The following is a 17,952-nucleotide window of genomic DNA, read 5'->3' on the forward strand; positions in this document are numbered from 1 at the left end:
TAGTTCCTAAATTCACTGGCATTGTTCCATATTTTGCTATTACGAAAAGAATCACATAGATTCTGCCTGGTGTAATTCTGCCTGGTGTAAGATTTGTCTCCTCAGTGACACACTTAGCCTTCCCAGGGGACTGATAGGACAGAGCCAGACCCAAGGGCTCCGCATAGCTCTGATGCCAGGGGGTTCCAGGAGGACATTCTGTATCTAGGAAGGGTCTCTGGACCCCCACTTAAACCCACACTCCCCCAAGGAAAGGCCTGGAACAATTCTCGCCAGCTTCCTACATGCTGGGGAGATCAGTCTCTACTTTGGGAGCCACCCCGGTCTCCGGGAAATCAGGGTGCCCAAAGCTTGTAGAGGGTCGTCCCCGTGTCCAGTGCCCCGTGTCCAGTGCCCCCTCCTGGGCGCACAAAGGGTGGGAGACGTTAATGCTAGAGCCCGGAGGCTCACTCCTACAGGCCTCAGTGAGAGTTGAATTCAGTTGACATGAATTGGTTGGGAAAGGCCAAAATTCCAGGAAGCAGGCCAGCTGTGTCTTCAGTCTTGGACAAATCCTGGTCCTACTGTTTCCCAACTGTGTGGCTCAGCCAAGTCACAGGTCCCCCTCTCTTAACAGCCTGGTAGTGGGAGGATTAAACAGGACGGCCTGCCCAGCCCAGGGCCTGGCATCTGGAGACTTCTGTCCGTGATAGACGTGCACATGATTACCAAGACCTCCAGCAGTTTACTGTCCAGCCCGTTCCACAGACCGGCCATTCCTCGCTGTGGCCCTCACACCTTGCCCACCACGTGGCAACCAGCCGTCTACACTTCGCTCCGCTCCTAGCTCGAGGGCGGGAAGCCATGTCTTGGCACCACACTACTTGTAGCAAAAAAGGAAAGAAGTATTGTTTAAAAGGGTCAGTCTGTCGGTAGCTCCTAATAGCCACGTGACTATGCAGGAGGGACAGACGATACCGAAACTTCACCGAAACTTCACCCAGCGCCCGTGTTCAGGGCACGTACTTAGATGCGCAAGTGCGGGAGCTGGCTCACGTGAGCCTTCCTGAGAGCGGGAAGCTGAGAAGAGGCAGGCTGGGCTCTGGAGAGGAGGTAGAAGCTGTGGGGCGGGGGACGGGGTGGAAGATTGGGTTGGAAATGTCCCCGGGGATGTCAGGAGATGCACTTAGCTTTTGTCCTTTACTGGGGGGGGGGGCACGCAGGATACCGGCCTCCCCGAGGCCTCTCAGAGTTGTAAGAACCTTCGTGAGGTGTAGGTTCTCATTTTTGAGAGAAACCCACTCCCGGTTTGCTAATAAAGCCAACCCTGTGGGCCCGTCCTTGGCACGGCAGACGGGCACATCATGACGCCGGCACCCACGCACTCGTGCAGTCCCTTACACACGGACTCTCGACTTGGCCATGTAACTGGCTCCACCAGCGGGACATCCACAAATTTTCTGGAAGCAGAGAATTGGGAGGCAAGAGGGTATACAGACTTCCGCAAACTTCTTGACCAGGAACCCCCTTAACAGCTGAAAAGGCACCTGTGCTTCTGCGTAGACCCGTAGGAAACCGCAAGGCCAGTGAGCCATCCAGTTCGCTAGGAGAGCGCCGCTGTACCGAGGAGTAGGGACCCCACACAGAAAGGTGGGCTAGGGCCCGGCAGTGTGGGGGGCCTTAATGGTCTTGGGCTTTATCCCCCCCCACCCCAGGCGCTAGGGAGCTGCTAAGGCAGCACAATGCTTGGCGCTCCACAGGGCGGGGGAGGGGAATTAGCCAGATGAGAAACTCCACCAGGGGAATCCTAGGATGAGGGTCTGACCCAGCAAAGGCAGCAAAGGGAGCCAGTAAGTGGATGTGAGAACCACGGAGGAGGGGGGATCCACGGGATCTGGGGGAGGTGGCAGAGGGGAAGTGAAGGGAGAGCCCGAGGTGACGGACAGTGTCAAGCTGTGTGTGACTCAGGGGTCGACTGTGCTGGTCACAGCAGTCCCGGGCACTGGCTGGGGGAGTGATGAAGTCGGCGAATTCGCCAGCCTGGGAAAGACGCACGGGGGTGCGCGCACTTCGGAGGCTGCGGAGAGAGGGCCCGGTTAGGATGCACATGGCGGGGCGCGGGGGCGGGGGGCTCTACATCGCAGGGGACCGGCAGTGCAGGGGAATAAATAGGATGAAAGAGAAAGTTCAAGGGCGAGATCAGAACCCAGGGCACCCCAGTGACTGGTGGTCAGGGGCCCCCGCGGCCGAGGACAGGTACCGGGCTAGGGCCCTTGACCCCCGCCTTACCTTGGATGCCAGGCTTCTCTCTTGTGGCCTTATTTTCCTGTCTCTCCCCAGCCCTGGTCCAGGCCAGCCCATGACCCACTGCCGTGTCTGAGTTGGACACCGTCAAGTCACACACACACACCACCGAGGTGCAAGCCTCTGGGAAGAGCCCTTGAGAGCCTTTTCTGGAAATCGTTGAAACTTTCCCCCAGAAAACTCTAGGCCCCAGGCCTGCAGGAGACCTGGTTGATTTGACAACTTCAAAGGGCCATTGATCTGTGAGGTCCACCCAGGCACAGCTAAAGGAACTCTGCTCAGGTCAGCTGTCTCCTTGAGAAAGGTCGAGAGTCAAGAGCGGCTTAGCTCTGGCTGGCCAGGGGGATCCCTGCGCCCCTTTCAGTTTCCTAGAGGTGGGTCTTCCCCTATCCACGCCTTGAGGACTCTTGTAATTATGCGTGCCACACGCGTGAAATTATTTGCAACCCCTCCTCTCCTTTTCAGATGAGACAGTCCAAAGGTGATAAAGAGGGACAAGTGTCCCTTGGGTCCGAGAACTGAGATGGCTCTGGGGGCCACCCCAGCCACCCGTCGCTTGGACAGCCACTTCATCCCTGAACAGTTCACAGTACAAATTTATTCATTCATGTATTTATACACAATACAAACGGTAGGGGACGCCTCCACCCCCTTAGCCAACCAGCGCCCAGACCCAGGTCCTGCCCCAGGAGTCCGCGGTGAGTTCTAAGGAGGCAGGTTCCCGGCCGGATGGAGGAGGCGTGGCCGGGGTGGGAGGCGGGGCCAGAGGAGCGGTCAGAGCTGGGCGTGGCTTCTGGCCATGGGGTGGAGTTGGAGCACCACCTGCCGCCCGAGGTTCAGGAGGCCTTTCTCCGCTGGGGCATTGGGAGGGGAATGGGGTCCATCGGCGTCCTACACGTAGGCATTCTTCCCGTATTTGCCAAAGGTGCTGTCCCCTTCGTCCGAGGCCGCGGGGCGCAGGCCGCCAGTGAGGACAGGGGACCGCATTACGGAGGCCTTGTAGGGGAGCCTGGTTCAGAGGGGCCTAGGTCAGTGGAGGAGCACCCCCCCCCCATCCCTCCTGCCCCGCCGACGCACGCAACCGCCCTTACCTGGGGGCCTGGTCCGCGTCGGGAGCGCGGCAGCAGCCAGAGCCAAGGCAGAAGCCCCCCAGGATGGCGAGCAGGGAGGCGCTCCAGCCCAGGTAGAGGGCGGGGCCCAGCTCGTACCTGGGGAGAGGAGAGTTGCGGGGCAGCGCTAGCTCTGGCCGGCTGAGGCCCACCCACAGCCCCCCAGGGTGGGGCTCCCACACTCACTTGGTCCCAGGATACAAGGGGTCAAAGAATTCCTGGGTGATGTTGAAGGCGTACCAGGAGATGGCCACCATCCCACAGAGACCTGCGGAGGGAGAAGAGGGCCATGCTCGAGGCCGAGGCCTGGCGGAGGGGGCGGCAAGTTTCACTCCCTCCCTAGCTCCTGACCTTTCTGTCTCCTAGGGTCCCCGCTTTCATGTCTAGTCTCCCACACTCTGCCCTTGGCCCCTTCTTTACCCGGCTCTGCCCCACATCTTGATCACCTAGTCACCTCACTGGGAATCTGCCGTCCAAATCCGACCCATCCTGGGAAATCCAGCCGCCCCAGCAGTGGTCCTGCACAGCTGCCCTGAAGCCCCTTCCTCCTGCCTTCCGAAGCCCCCAGAGCCCGTGACACGCCTTTACCACTAGTGCAGTGAAGGCCCGAGGCCAGTGAGACCCAGGACTACAGGCCCAGCCTCACCCCTCTCTGGGGGCTCCACCAGTTGGTCACCAGAGTTTTCTGAGCCTGTTTCCGCAGCTGGAGAAGAGGGCGAGACCCAGCCTACTCCACAGGTGCGGTGAGTCTGCCCTGGCTGGTCTTCCCGGCCGGGCTGTAAGGTCACTCACCTTGGGGTCTCTCTCATCCCTCACTCATGCCTCTTGAGGCTCCTAGTGGGGCCTCAAGAAACACTGCTGATGGGCGGATTTGTAACTGAGGGACGGGGACAGCAGGAGTGAGGCTGGGTGGGCAGGGGGAGAGGGTAGAGCTGAGGAGGGAGGGCAGGGGTCAGTGTGATGGGAAAGGGGAGACCCTTTCCTCCGGGTGAGCCGGAGAAGACAGGGAACCCCGGGTGCACTGCCACCACAACCCCCCTCCACGACGCAGGGCACACCCGTCCCCTTCCCCCAATTACCAGCCAGTATGTGTAGGGCCCCTGCAGTGGCCGCCAGCTTGGCCTTCCTGGAGAGCTCCATACTCCCAATGTTCACGCAGCGCAGCCCCACTATGCCTAGGAAGAGGCCCAGGAAGCCCAGGAAGATGGCGGTGATCATGAGCGCCCGGCAGGCCTGGATGTACCCTGGGGAGGTGGGGCGCAGCCATGGGTCCCTCAGCTGGCCCCTTGCCCCTCCACGACCGAGCCAGCCCCTGCTCGGGTCTCAGCCCATAAGGGCCCTCAAGTCCTCTCCTTCCCCATCAGGCCCTATTCAGCTGAAGGGGTCCCACGGGCTCCTTCCCAGGAGCTTACCTCGGCCCCCAGGAGTCCCAGCCTCTGCTCCCCACCCCCTGACAGGCTTGCTCCTTGACACTACTGACACGTTGGCCCTCTGTTCTGGGGGTGGGGGGCGCTCTGTGCCCTTGGGATGTATAGCAGCATCCCTCGCCTTTAGTCATTAGATGTCACTACCAGTCCGTCCCAAGAGGGACAATCAACAGGTCTAGACGCTATCGAAGGATCCCTGAGGGACAAAATCACCCCAGTTGAGAACCTCTGGCCTGTCAGGTCCCCACCATGCCCTGTTGTGAGTTACAGAAATCGCACTGACTATTCCCTCTTCGCTGCCGCGGCTTCTCTCTAGGTCCCACCGGGTGCCTGGCACAGCCCGAGTCAGCCCGAACTGAGCGTTCTCCTGAAGCGACCGGTAGGGGGCAGCAGTGGCCCACAGTCACTGGACAAGGGCCGTTTCTCACCGGGAAAGTGGGATACCCGGGCGCAGGACCCAGCCCAGCCCATCCAGCTCAGGGATGTTGGGTGCCTCGGTTTCCCCTTCTTCAAAGCTGAAGGAAATGGCCACTTTCCTTCCGGGTCCCCATCCCCCTACTCTTGTCTTTGATAGTTGCCAAGCACTCCAAGGACCTTGCTCCCCTTTCCCGGGTGGGGCAGTGCCATTGGTGCTGAAGGAAAAGCTGGGCCTCTGCCAGGAGCATGCGGGGTGGCCCGGGGTTGGCGGGCAGGGAGGAGGACCAAAGTTCTCACTCGCAGCTACTCCCTCGGGAGTTCCCACCCTCTCCCGTACCCCGTATCCTCTACGCACCCATATTCATCCACACGCCTCTACCTGGGACTGAACCGGCCCAGGCTTCCCAGGTGGCCCTGGGGGTCAAGGGGGAGATTACTGATGGGTCCTGAGGCAGCGCGGGCTGGACGTGATTAAATGATAGTCAGGAACCCCCTGGGGACCAGAATGGCCTCAGAGGGACTCACCAGCCTGGGTTCCAGCCCCCTTACCACCTGTGGGACTCTGGGCAGGTTCACACTTGTTCTTGGGGCTTCCCAGCTTTGGTACAAGGAGGCCACTAAGAGGCTGCAGAGCCAGGCGACCCGCGATGCCAGGCAGAGCTCCCCTGCCCTTCCCGCCGGCATGCTCGTGCCCCTCCGTCAGCAGATCCAAGTGGGGCCCTTCTTGGGTGGACGAGCTCACAGCCAAGGCCCCTGCCCAAGCCACAGGTGTGGTTGGGGTGGGTGCGGGGGCAGTGGCCGCGGCTGCTGAGCAGGCTGCCTCCAGCATGCCTTCAGGCCCCCCAAGCACTCTGAGCTTCTGGCCCAGAGAACACTCAGCTTTTATACGGAGCTTGGGGCGGGGCGGGTGGGGGGCACTTGCTTGCACACAGAAAGCCCTGGAGAGAGTGAAGGCATGAGGCCCCCGCTGCTGTCTCAGAAGATTCTGGACATAGTGGGGACACAGAGACCCACCCAGATACCCTAACTCCTCAGAGCATCTCTGGCATTCCTGGGGGATTTTGAGGAGCCACGTTCCACACCCAGCGCTGGCTTTGGTTCCATCCACTACCCCGCACCCGCAGCAGGGGACCCGAAAGAGCGAGAAGGCTCCAAGGAAGGCGTGGGAGCGACACCGAATAGGTACCTGGTCCCCTACTCTTGGTCTCTGGCTTGGGGCCAACTGACGGGAGACTCCCCTGGGGGGGCTCTGGGGAGCTACTCATAGGGTGAACAGGAAGCAAGAAGGAGCGACAGCCACCAGGGAGAACCTTCTGGGCCAAAAGAGCAGTAGACTCCAAGCCACCAAGAACTTCAAAAAACACACTGCCCGGGACCGCGGAGCACACACATGCACGCACACCCCCCGACCTGCTTCCAGAGGACGCTCGGGAGGGGCAGGAGGCTCCCTATCAAAGGGCCCTTTAGAACTCGCCAAGGCAGTGGGACTAGTGGCCCAGTGGGACCCTGAAGGTCTTACGTGTCTCAACCCCAAGAACCCAAGATGGGGCATCCTCTTCACCCCGCAGATCCCAGCGCTCCCACAGCAGAGCTAAGAGGCAGAAACTGGCTGCGTGCGTACACACGCTGACGTCTCCCGCTAACGCTCGGTGTGCTTGATCCCGACCCGGGAGCATCCGTAAGCCCGTGCTGTGAGGACGAGGGTCCTACAGACGGGACGGACGAAGCTCCCGGTTCTGACCTGCCTGGGGCGCGGAGGCGGTAAACCGAGCCCGGCAGGGGTGTCCCGTCAGGGCCGGGGGACACGTGGGACGAAGTCTCTCCCGCACTTCCAGACGCTGCCCCCCCACAACCCGCTGAGCCTGATCCAGACCCCCTTTACGGTCTGGTGCCGGAGGCCCGACCACGGGCAGCGCCCACCGTCCCCGGGGCCTCGCCCTCCTCCAGCCTCCCGCCAGCGTCTGCCCCCTGGCGCTGTCCCCAGCGCATACCGGAGAGGGCCAGCAAGGACGGAAACTCGCGGCAGTTGTAGACGCCCATGGAGTCCGTGGCACAGCTGAACCAGAGGTTCTCGAAGATGGTGTTGGTGGTGATGACGCTCCCGTGCACGGTGGACACGCGCCAGGAGCTGTGGGACAGGGTCACCCCCAGCATCAGCAGCCCCAGGGCTCCCATGAAGAAGCCGAAGGTCTCCACGGCCAGCGACATGGTGGGACGCAGGGCCCCGAGGGGCGCCGGGGGCCCCAGAGAAGGGGAGGGGCTGAGCCCCGCGAGACCTTGAGGGGCTTCGGCTAAGGTGGGGTGCTAAGGCAGGCTGCGGCCGAGAAAGGGAGGTCAGCTGCGGTCTGGGCCTCGGCTCTGTCTCCCGGTTTCCGCCCCGGCCCTCTCTCCGGGTTCTCTGCTTCCTGGAAGGTCTGGGCAGAGGAATGAGCCTCCAGCACCAGGCAGCTGTTGACGAAGAGATGGAGGGAATAAAAGAAACAGGCCAAAAGTCCACCCCCTCCCCCAGCCTCCGGGCTCCCCGCCCCAGGAGGGGGGCGGAGAGGACTTATGGGAGTGACGGAACAAACGGATACGGTCAAGGAGGGGCCCCCCTGGGAGGTGGTGGGAGCCAAGGGGAAGCGTCTCTGACTCAGCCTTCATCGGGGGGCCAGAGAATGGGCAGAGAGGGACGTGACAGAGAAGGTGACCGAGAGACCGTGTGTGCTCCCAGACGTACCTTCGGTGTGGCAGAATCCGCGGCACAGAACCACTCTCCTGGATGTTGGTGAGAACAATTTAGGAGACGCAAAAGACCTAATGTTTGGGCCCCATCTTTCCAAGGTAGGTTAAGGCTGCATAAGGGAACAGGGCACAGGCACCATACCCAGCGCTCTGGAGTCCAGCCAACCCAGACTCAAACCAGACCCAGCGTCTCCCAGAGCCCTGCGAGCTTGCTTCTGCTTCTGTGAACCAGAACTAGCTTCCTCACCTGTGACCCCAGATCAGAAGCTCCCCGAAAGTGTGAACTGCTCCCTCCTTGGTACCCCCCCCCCCAGGCTGGGGTGAGGCCACCAGGGGGCTGCCTTCCTCCAAACTTCAACTTCCTGAACTTAAACCTTCCCTCTTATTGGGCTGATCTTCTGCCTCTCGGCACCAAGCTTGATCTTGCTGCCAAGGGCCGTCGAGGGGGATAAATCGCAGGCCCAGAAAGTGATCCCGTCGCTAATCTAAGCAGCTCAGTTATCACAACTGTCACCAGCTCTATTAATTATGACGGATTAGAAACCTCCGGGTCCCCACCCCACACCAACGCTGAGCACCTGTCCTGGCGCATTTCCTGCCCCGAGGCCACGGCCAGGACAGCTCCGGTTCTCCTCCTGCAAACGCCACAGGGGCCCAGTCTCCGGGGGCCAGGGGCCGGATGCTACCCCCAGGCAGTCACCCAGGACATGGCTGAGCCAGAGTGGGTCCCCCTCTGCCCCCCTCACGGTATCAGGCTCCTGTGCGCTCCCCTCAGCTGCCGCCTCCCCAGTCCCCCCAACCAGGCTGGCTGGGCTGCGGAACGAGAGGTATGCAGTGAAGCAAGACAGGCCCGGGCTGAGCCTGGCACCGGGCGGGTGTGGGGCAAAGCAGGCTGGGTGGGGACTGGGCTTCGACCTTCCGTCTCTGAGCCGACAGTCGGGATGTCCTGAGTTTGTACCTTCTCTCAAGAACTCTGACAGACTCCGTGCCAAACCCCCAGGCCTGCCCCTGGGCAGCGGCCCATCCCCCGAGGAGGATGGGGAGTGGGGAAGGCAGGAGGACAAAGAGAGGGAAGGGCGGAGGTTTCGGAGGAAACTGAATGGGGGGGGGCCCTGGTGTGGAAAACTCCACGTGCTGCGACGCAGCTGTGCGGGTCAGAGGAGACCGGAGACATAAATCCTGGCCTGTCCCCCCCAGCTCTGCCCTTCCCGTCTCTAGTCAGTTTTCTCCCAGGACTCTTACGCCACGCAAAGGCCTCGTCCCCTGTGCCCGATCTGCTTTGGGGGTGGGGGAGGAAGGAAGGGCGTGGGGTCTGGGCAGCTCGGCGGACAAAGGCGCACCCCACACCAGCCGTGGGCCACAGGAGTAGGAAAGTGAGCAGGAAAGGACCGCGCATGACCACCACCTTTGGGCCCAAAAGAGCCCACCCCTTCCTCACCACGGACACAGCAGTTCCCAAGCCAAGGCTGTTTTATTTACACTCCTCCTGGAGCACATGGTTTGGGGCTACCGGACACATCTCTGGGGAAAGGAGGCTGAACGCCAGAGGGCAGTGATGGGGCGCAGAAGACCGGGACAGCAAGGACGGACGGGTCCCCCCCTCTCCGAGTGTCCTCCACAGGCTCCCACTATCCTCGGGCAGAGGCGCGGTTTCATTCAGGATTTGGACTTGGACACAGCAAGTCCGATGAGTCCAGCCAGGCCTGCCACGCCCAGGGCCATGCCTCCAACAATGGCCATGCCCACTAGGCCATCTGGGGAAGGGAAAAGGGAGACTGTCAGGAGCCCAGCCCCCCCAGGGACGCTGCCCAGCACCTTCTTTCTCCCCGCCCGATGCGCCTCAACAGACGTGCCTCCTCCCCTGGAGCATGAGGTGAGGGCCTCGGGCTTGGAGAAGGGCCTGTGAGGCACTGAGCAGCTGCCTGGAGAGGAGGGCGTCATTCAAAGGGAGACCAGAGAGCCCAGGCCTGGGGGCAGGAAGAGGACTTAACCAGGAGCCGAGAGGCACAAGGGGGCCCGCGAGCAAGGGGAGTGGGCAGTGGAGGGCAGAGGGGAAGGGTTCACCTTTCTTCATGGCCTTGTCAATGAGCCGTTCCAGTTCCTTGGCCTGGTTGTTCTGGGGCTCCGTCTGCAGCAGCCCCCGCACGTACTTCAACGCCTTCTCGTATTCCTGCTCTCGGGGAAATCGCACCACGCACGCCCCCGCCTCAGCATCTATCGCTTCTCCTGCTCATCAGAGGGGCCTTCCCTTCACCGGCCCCGGGGGCTCCTCCCTCCACCTCCTCCCCGACTCCAGCCCCACCCAGCGGAGTAGAGTCCACAAACAACCCCAACTGTGTGGGGGTGATAAGCGGGGGGAGATAACAACCTGAGGCTTGGGGCTGCACCCCAACCTGAGGTCACCTTGCTCCCCACGACCTCAGCAGCTGGAATCTGTCTCTTGCCTTCCGTCAGCCGACTTTCACCCTGCACCTCTGTACCCCCCACCCCTGCACAGCCCTCCTCAGCCTTCCTGGCGGCCAGGGCTCTGGAGGGCCCCCGGAGGAGCAGCGAGCTGGCGCTGCAGCCCACCCCGGCAGGGTGCTGTGGGAGAAGGGACGCTCCGCCTTACCTTGAGCCGGTAGTTGCCCACGGCCAGGTAGAAGACATAATCCCGCTGTTCCTCTTTACTCCCTTTGGGCAGCAGCTCTGCAGAGGGCGGAGGCAGAAGGGTGAACACCGCGCCTCTCCTTCTCTAGCGCTGGTGTCCCAGACACCCCTTCCACTCTCCGAATCCCTGTCTGGTCCTGGCTGGAAGGCACCGTCCTGCGCTTCTGTTTCAGCTCCGGTCCCTCCCGGCGTCCCAGTCAGACCTCGGGGGCGGTACGGGCGCAGGCGGCCAGACACCCGGCCGCTGCTGGGCACCCTGGTCTCAACGCTGCCGTCTGCTCGGGCTCATCCAAGGGAACCGAGAGGAAACCGAGGCGCCGGAGAAGCCAAAGACCGCTCTCCTCACCGCTGGTCCCTGCTGTGCGTTCTCACTGCAGCCGTCCGCTGCCCAGACTAGTGTTCGAGGAAGTCTGCCCTCCCTCCCCCTTTAAATAAAAGATCAGCTCGAAACCCATCTTCTTAAATGACTTAACCTGATTCTTTTTTTTTTTTTAGATTTGTTTATTCATTTGACAGACAGAGATCACAAGTACGCAGAGAGGCAGGCAGAGAGGGGGAAGCAGGCTCCCTGCTGAGCAGAGACCCCCCCGATGAAGGGCTCGATCCCAGGACCCTGAGATCATGACCTGAGCCGAAGGCAGAGGTTTTAACCCACTGAGCCACCCAGGCGCCCCCACCTGATTCTTTCTCAATTCAGTGACTTCCCAGGGGCCTATGTGCTCAGCTGTACACTATGCAGTAGAATTTGTGGCTAAATAGTTTCGCAGGTGTTTATAAATCTCCCCACGTGTCTGTTCAGTCTCCTCCACTGGAACTGGCAACGCTTAGAGACCCCATCTACAGCTGCGCCGAGCTGCAGAGGGAAGCTGAAAAATCTGAAAGAGCCAAACGGCAAATGCAGGGTGAGGTTATTTGCATTAGAAAAGATTCTTATTTTTATCGACTGACAATGGCCATCCTTTGCTAGGTCGCCGTTTGCCTGCACATGATTACCTGGCCAAGAAAAGGGGGTAGAGGCAACAGGGGAATTTAAAAGTCAGGTATTGTGGCCTCTGACAAACGGTGACCCATCCAAAACCAACAGGAAATAGGATTCCAGTGAAAACAGTCCCATCTGCCCCCAGGATCCGGGGCCCGTCTTCCGCACTTCTTCCACACCGCCCTCATGGAAGGTTTTCAAGAGCTGCTGAATAAGCAACATGGTGAGGCCAAAGAGCAAGACAGGAGCTTCCAGTCCTCACTCAGCCGCTAATTCACGAGCTGTGTGACCTCAGACTAAGTCACTCTCCCGGTCAGGCTACCAGATCGCCAGAGGCCAGCGGGACTGACATACGCTGGCAAAACAAGGATGAGGTGGTAATTAGCCAAAAGCACACTGGGAGAAGCCAGGTGAAGGGGCAGACCTTTGTTGCAGGTGTTTACAGGAAAATAACTGCCATGTCGAGAAAGAATCCTGGGGCACCTGGGTGGCTCAGCGGGTTAAGCCTCTGCTTTCAGCTTGGGTCATGATCTCGGGGTCCTGGGATCGAGCCCCACATCGGGCTCTCTGCTCCGTGGGGAGCCTGCTTCTCCCTCTCTCTCTGCCTGCCTCTCTGCCTGCTTGTGATCTCCGTCTGTCTCTCTGTCAAATAAATAAATAAAAAATATATATTTTTTTAAAAAGGAAAATCCCAGCACTGGAGATGGAAGGAGTGAACGAGGCCATGGCAGCAGCTGGGAAGGGGAGGGTGGGGTAGCCTAGAAACTCACCCTCCAGCAGTGCGATGCCTTTACGAATGTCATCGTTGTACTTGCTTCGCACCAGGCACCAGGCATACTCAAACTGCGTGCTCTTGGACACAGAGCCTGCTGCCTTCTCAGACTGAAATTTCTTTTCAAACTTCTGCCAAGGAGAGGAGAGGAGTCATTTAGAAATGAAGGGGCACACCGTTCTCTACCAGGGCCTAGGGGTTAATTCCCAGTTACACCATCTTCCCCAGTCTCTGCCTCATTTTCCTGGCGGGTCTTGGCATCTGGCATCCCAGGTTCCTCTAACTTCATCCCTGGGACCCAGACCCAGGGATTCTGGGGCTTAGCGACGGGCTGTCTCGTTGGACAGTAACCCCGTCCGCTTCCCTCCCCCTAGTGGTGCCGAGCGGAGATGCCACCTGGTGGCGGCTCCAGGCACCGCTCCCGAAGCAGCTGACCCCAGAGGCTAAACAGTAAACACGCTGTCGGAACTTCTCAACAACCCACGCAGCTGCTTCCCCCAACCAGCCCCACCCTGTTGGGCCTGGACCTTTTCTTAACTGCAAATTGGGAGTAAAAACAGTGCCCACACTAGCCCACAGAGCTACAAAGACTGAGATATGGCCTGCAATGCAATTAGCACCGTGCTGCATTCAGTGAGTAATATAAGAAACTTCATGGTAGTTGCTATATTCCCCCCCCCACACACTGAAGGAACAGAAAGTGTCCGCACCCTGACCTCCTAACTCCTCCACGCACCCAGCACCTGTCAGTCTTTCAACGCCAGACCGCAGGCCCCGAGTCTGGGGCGTGTCGGCGCAGAAAACTACAACTCCCATTAGGCTACTGGACAAAGTAGAGTCTCTAGGCAGGGGCCGGACGCTGCAGAGGATGCCGGGAGCCGTAGTTCGGCTTCCCTAGGCAAAACTGATGCTGGGTAGAGGGTCTGGCCACAACCGGACGCTCCTCGGGACCCGCCCGTCGAATGTCTCCTTTCCCTCCCTCGAGGCCAGGCCTCACCAGCAAGTCATCCACAGACACCAGGTCGTTCAGTACGGCCTCCATGGCCGCCGCCCCTGCAATCTTCACACCTAGCTCACTACAGTGCCACCGTCTCCATGGCCTACTGGCAGAGCTGGAGAGCCGCTTCCGTCGTCCGGCGGAAACCAGCCCCCTCCCCGTCGCGGAGCCAATCACCTCACACAGCTGATGCCGAACCCGCCCCCCCGCCGCCGGTAGCGCCCCGCCCCTTCCCCCCCGCGCCGCCCGCGCGCACGTTGAGGCACTAATGCGCACGCTCCGAACGGTCCCCTTTTCAGCCCCCACCGGCGGATAGCCACAGTGCAACTTCAAGTTCCACGTTCGTCCTCGCGAGTGACCCGACCCGCGTGTGCCTTCCTCCACCGAGGCTGCCTTAATAGAGTTTGGACCTATCTTGGTGGTTAGCCCTTGGGCTGAAAAACAGCAGAAAGAGGACTGGGGGACCAATCCAAACCTACCTCCCCTCGAGCCCCACCCCGTCTGTGTCTGGGAAACCGGAGGCTACGAGACCTTTCGGTGCCTGTAACAAAATCATAACTGGTACCAAGGGGTTTGGGGCCTCCGCTGATTTACAAGAGGATTGACAACAGGACCTGTTAACCATACACGCAGGGACTGGGGTACATACGAATAGGGGATACTATATAGATCTTTAAATGGGAATTTAAAGAGAAGCTGTTACCCCAGTAGTTGCAGAGGGGGTCCAGTCTTTTAATACTTAGGTAAAGGCTTCCTCTGCGTGTGTCCAAGGGGGGAAGATCTGCTGTGGGTCATGGGCAGGAGTAGTCAAAAGATGGGAAAGGTAGATGTTCACTCCTCTGGTACCGGAGTTGTGCAGTGGAAGGACTGGGTAGGTAGTGACTCTCCGATTCTTTTCACCTTGACCCACAGTGCTCCAGTGCACATCACAATGTAAGTTCCATGAGGGCAGAGCCTGCATCCCCAGCGCCGGACACAAGATCAATGTCCAGTAAGTATTTGTTGAATAGACACGAAATAAACAGCAGTAAAGCGGGCAGTGCAAATGCAAGGGATTATCATCCGAAAACCTTTCACGTTTGCAGAGTCCCTTTAATTTTTTTTTTTTTTTTTAATTCCCACAATAGTCTTGTGAGTTAGGGAAGAGACGTCTTTCCTACTTAGTTCGAACAGCTGAAATGACTTTGATATAGGGAGTCTGTTAAAGAATAAAGAGAGGACAGAACAAGTTCTTAAGTACACTCTAACTATTCATCTTGAAACAATTCAGGTCTAAATTTGTTTGTTTTTTTTTTTTTTTTGCTGGTTTAGAACAGAGGACTTACCTTAAGCAGCAGGATGAGCCAGGGAGGAACAACGCGGGTTAATTTAAAACCTAGAAGGCAAAGCAATCCCGTGAAACCATTTGTTTCAAGTACAGCAGGAAAATTTTAAATGAGGCAGTTCAGTAGGAAAACTAAAAATGAAACCCTGCAAACTACCACCAGGGCTGAGATTGTAATACTAGTCTTCATGCTACTTGTCGGTTTGTAATTATACGTTTGTGTGATAACTTGATGAATGAGACCCTCTCGTACAAGAGTGGAGGCCGCATGAGAACGGAATCTGTATTAAATTGTTCATATTATGCCCCTAGAGCCCAGCTCAGAGCCTACCACCAGCAAATACTCAATTTATAAGGATTGCGTAAACAGACATTGCTGTTGCCATTATTAACTTTTTGGAAAGCAGTGAGGGAATATGAGTAAGAGCAAAACGATATACCATTATCTGACTAGTGATCCGTGGAAACATTCAACAAAAGCCAAACCAAAAAAAAAAAAAAAAAAAAAAAAGGAAAAGCAAGACATGAAGACATTCGTTCCTGCATTATTTGTGGCGGTAAACAAAAACGCCAGGGAATGGTTTCATTAAACGAGGACACGGCAATATAATGAAATAGCAAACAGCCTTCAAGGCACAGTCCTATGGATTCTTTGCGTGTGGATGGTAGTAGTCAAAACAAAACAAAAAAGCAGGCACTTGTCAAATTTGGTCCTGAGAGTGGGCAGAAAGGAAACTGCCATTTGGGGCTGGTGGCCCAGGAAGCCCTTCAGGGTCATCCCCTCCTACCTTCCCAACTTCCTCTCCAGGCACCCTCCAGTCCTGCACGGCCAGACGCCTTCCGGGCAACCAGCTTGCTTCCAGCCGGAATGCTCTCCACTCACGCGGCAAACACCCGAGCGCCTACAGGGCGGGCGACCGCCAGCCCCGGGCCGTTACCGCTCCGGGACAGCTTCCTTCGATCCGGTCCCCGCGGTACAGAGCTTATCCCCCCATCCTGCCGTCCTTGATGTGGACAGGGACGGGGCCTCCTTCATCTCTCTGCCAAAGACCAGGAGTCCAGGCATCGTTTGTGGCGTGAATGGAACAGTAACGACAGGAGCCCTGAAGACGACTCTAGAAACTGCGGGGCCGTCTGCACTTCCGGGTGCCGGTTAAATTGGCACGGGAGGAAGCGACGAGTCGGCCGGGGGTCTCCTCCCGGGCTGCTCTAGGAAGAGGGCTCGGTGGTCCGGAGGACCCTGGGAGCGGCGGGCGTGTTGCGTGGGTGGGAGCCGCACGCCGCGTGGGCGCCGCGCGCCGCGCCAGCCCCCTCCTCGGGGAGGCGGGGCCGAGCGGAATCCGGGGCGGGGCACGGGGGGGCGGTCCGAGGACTCTGATGGCCAATTAAAGGGCTGGGCTCGGTGAGAGAGGCGGGGCGGGGCGGGCGACGCCGAGGCCTGGGAGTCTCCAACCTCCGATGGGTGTCCAAAGTGCTCCTGGCTCAGTCTGGCGCAAGAGACGCTCTCTGTAAATTCAGTTACTTGTCCACTTTAGAGTCTGTCTCGGTACAAAAGTGTGCTATGGATACACACCAACTACGGGCTCGTGAATCACTTGGAATCGTTAAAAATGCAGAGTCTGAGTAGGGCTAGGGTGAAGCCCGAGATGCTTCATTTCTAAGAAACTCCCAGGAGATGCTGCTGCTGTGCATTCTCTAAGACGCTTTAAGGAGCAAAAGTGTGAAACAGTGGTTCTCCAAGTGCAGTCCCAGGACTGGCAGCAGAGGCATCCCCTGGCAATTGTTTGGAAATGAAGATTATTGGACCCCACTCCTGCACCTGCTGAATCAAAAAGTCCGGGAGTGGGGTGGGCAGGCAGTCCATGTTCCTGCAATCCCAATGGGTAATTTTGATGCGGGCTGGAATTTGGGAACCAGCGGACAGTGGAAAAGTCAAATAGCCTCGACTGTCTATAACTTGTGACCATGGTCAGTTTGCCTTAATCTGCCTTAGTCTAGCTAAACTTCAGCTGAAAAATCAGGATGAAAATGCTAATGCCTTCCTAGTGAATCTCTTATAATGAGGAAATGTGAGATGACAGTAAAGAACTTGGCACACCTAACAAGCATTCTAGAAATTTAAGCTGTCATTTCCGTTCAAATGGGTTGCCAAAGGGCAATTCAAGAAGGGGTAACTCACCTGGCCGGAGGTGTTAGGAAATTCCTTGGCTAAGAAATGTGAGCTGACGTTTGAACCAGGATCTTGAAGGATAGGAACCCCCGGTGAAGGTGAGAAAAGGCATTCCGGGAGCAGGGAGCACCCTAGTCAGTCTTAAGAAAGGACCCGGGGTGGGAGGGAAAATGTTGTGGGAGAACTGGTTGACAGGTGATTGCAGAATAAATCACAGAGACCTTGCAAGCCATCCAGTGATGCTTACACTTGTTCCTTAGGCAGAGAAAATGCCTTTACAAGAAGGGCAGGATCTGCCCTATTTCTTAGAACAGCAGATCTTGTGACTATAGTGGGGAGGCTGTTCTGAAGGGCAGAGAGACCGGTTTAATACAGATGATGACAGGTCAGGCTAGAATCAGCAAAGGTTTAATCGAAGGCGCTGGTCCTGAAAGTAACGGGAAGATACTAGGAGGAGGAAAGGCTTCTCTGATAAAATGGGCAGAACTTGGTGGCCCAAATGAATATGGAAGATGAGGGGGTGAGAGGACTCCCTGACCGTGTCTAGGTTTCTACCGGTCTCTAAACAGTAGAACATGTAAGTGGAGGTTGTACAAATAGAAGCCTCAACTCCAGGGACCAGAAAAACCTTTTAGAAGTAGGCAGGAGAGAAAACAGACAAGGAGCATAAGAAGTGGACCTAAGAGCTGTCAAGAGGAAGTCCAGGAAGGCTGGTGTCCTGAGAGCCAAGAGAGATTTCAGTCAATACTGGTGGATAATTTTTTTTTTTTAGATTTTATTTATTTGTCCGAGAGAGAGAGAGAGAGAGAGAGAGAGAGTGCACACAAGCAAGCAGTGAGGCAGGCAGAGGCAGAGAGAGAAGCAGGCTCCCCGCTGAGCAAGGAGCCTGATGTGGGACTCAATCCTAGGACCCTGGGATCATGGTGTTCCCAGTGGACAATTATTTTAAAAGTTGCAAAGACCTTAAATAGGATGAGGACCCAAAATAGGCCACTAGATTGGGCAGACACCGGTTGGTTATTTGTGGAGAGCTTAGAGTCATTTCGCTACTGCAAGAAGGATGGAAGAGATTTTTTGAAGGATGAGGCATAGGCAGGGACA

The 17,952-nt window shown here is 57.9% G+C and overlaps 2 protein-coding genes across 3 annotated transcripts; both read right to left on the bottom strand.

The window, feature by feature from the left end:
- Positions 1-2,861: 2,861 nt before the first annotated feature.
- CLDN15 (claudin 15) lies at positions 2,862-8,070 on the bottom strand. Of its 2 annotated transcripts, none has more exons than XM_082712937.1 (6): positions 7,956-8,070; positions 7,228-7,684; positions 4,472-4,567; positions 3,579-3,660; positions 3,375-3,491; positions 2,862-3,292 (listed from the first exon to the last, which is right to left on the bottom strand). In XM_082712937.1, the coding sequence occupies exons 2-6, from the start codon at positions 7,442-7,444 to the stop codon at positions 3,175-3,177; spliced, it is 630 nt and encodes a 209-aa protein (XP_082569063.1). In that variant the 5' UTR covers positions 7,445-7,684; positions 7,956-8,070; the 3' UTR covers positions 2,862-3,174. The 2 variants fall into 2 exon arrangements, with proteins under 2 accessions (XP_082569063.1, XP_082569062.1); XM_082712936.1 differs by having other exon boundaries at positions 4,472-4,636.
- A 1,342-nt stretch (positions 8,071-9,412) lies between these two features.
- Positions 9,413-13,572, bottom strand: FIS1 (fission, mitochondrial 1). Its single transcript, XM_082712950.1, has 5 exons — positions 13,358-13,572; positions 12,359-12,491; positions 10,572-10,648; positions 10,025-10,130; positions 9,413-9,714 (listed from the first exon to the last, which is right to left on the bottom strand). Exons 1-5 carry the CDS (start codon positions 13,400-13,402, stop codon positions 9,617-9,619), a joined length of 459 nt encoding a protein of 152 aa, XP_082569076.1. The 5' UTR covers positions 13,403-13,572; the 3' UTR covers positions 9,413-9,616.
- Positions 13,573-17,952: the final 4,380 nt, after the last annotated feature.

Source organism: Mustela nivalis, assembly GCF_964662115.1.
Source record: "Mustela nivalis genome assembly, chromosome: 19".
NCBI lineage: Eukaryota > Metazoa > Chordata > Mammalia > Carnivora > Mustelidae > Mustela > Mustela nivalis.

What these genes read in the sequence shown, in the direction of transcription:
- FIS1 (XM_082712950.1), bottom strand. Translation starts at nt 13,402, where the DNA reads ATGGAGGCCGTACTGAACGACCTGGTGTCTGTGGATGACTTGCTG. An exon ending in TGTCTGTGGATGACTTGCTG is followed by an intron (nt 12,492 to 13,357) that starts GTGAGGCCTGGC and finishes TCTCCTTGGCAG; the next exon opens with AAGTTTGAAAAGAAATTTCA. An exon ending in TGGGCAACTACCGGCTCAAG is followed by an intron (nt 10,131 to 10,571) that starts GTAAGGCGGAGC and finishes CCCCGAGAGCAG; the next exon opens with GAATACGAGAAGGCGTTGAA.
- CLDN15 (XM_082712936.1), bottom strand. Translation starts at nt 7,444, where the DNA reads ATGTCGCTGGCCGTGGAGACCTTCGGCTTCTTCATGGGAGCCCTGGGG. An exon ending in CCCTTGTATCCTGGGACCAA is followed by an intron (nt 3,492 to 3,578) that starts GTGAGTGTGGGA and finishes TCCTCTCCCCAG; the next exon opens with GTACGAGCTGGGCCCCGCCC. An exon ending in GACGCGGACCAGGCCCCCAG is followed by an intron (nt 3,293 to 3,374) that starts GTAAGGGCGGTT and finishes CCTCTGAACCAG; the next exon opens with GCTCCCCTACAAGGCCTCCG.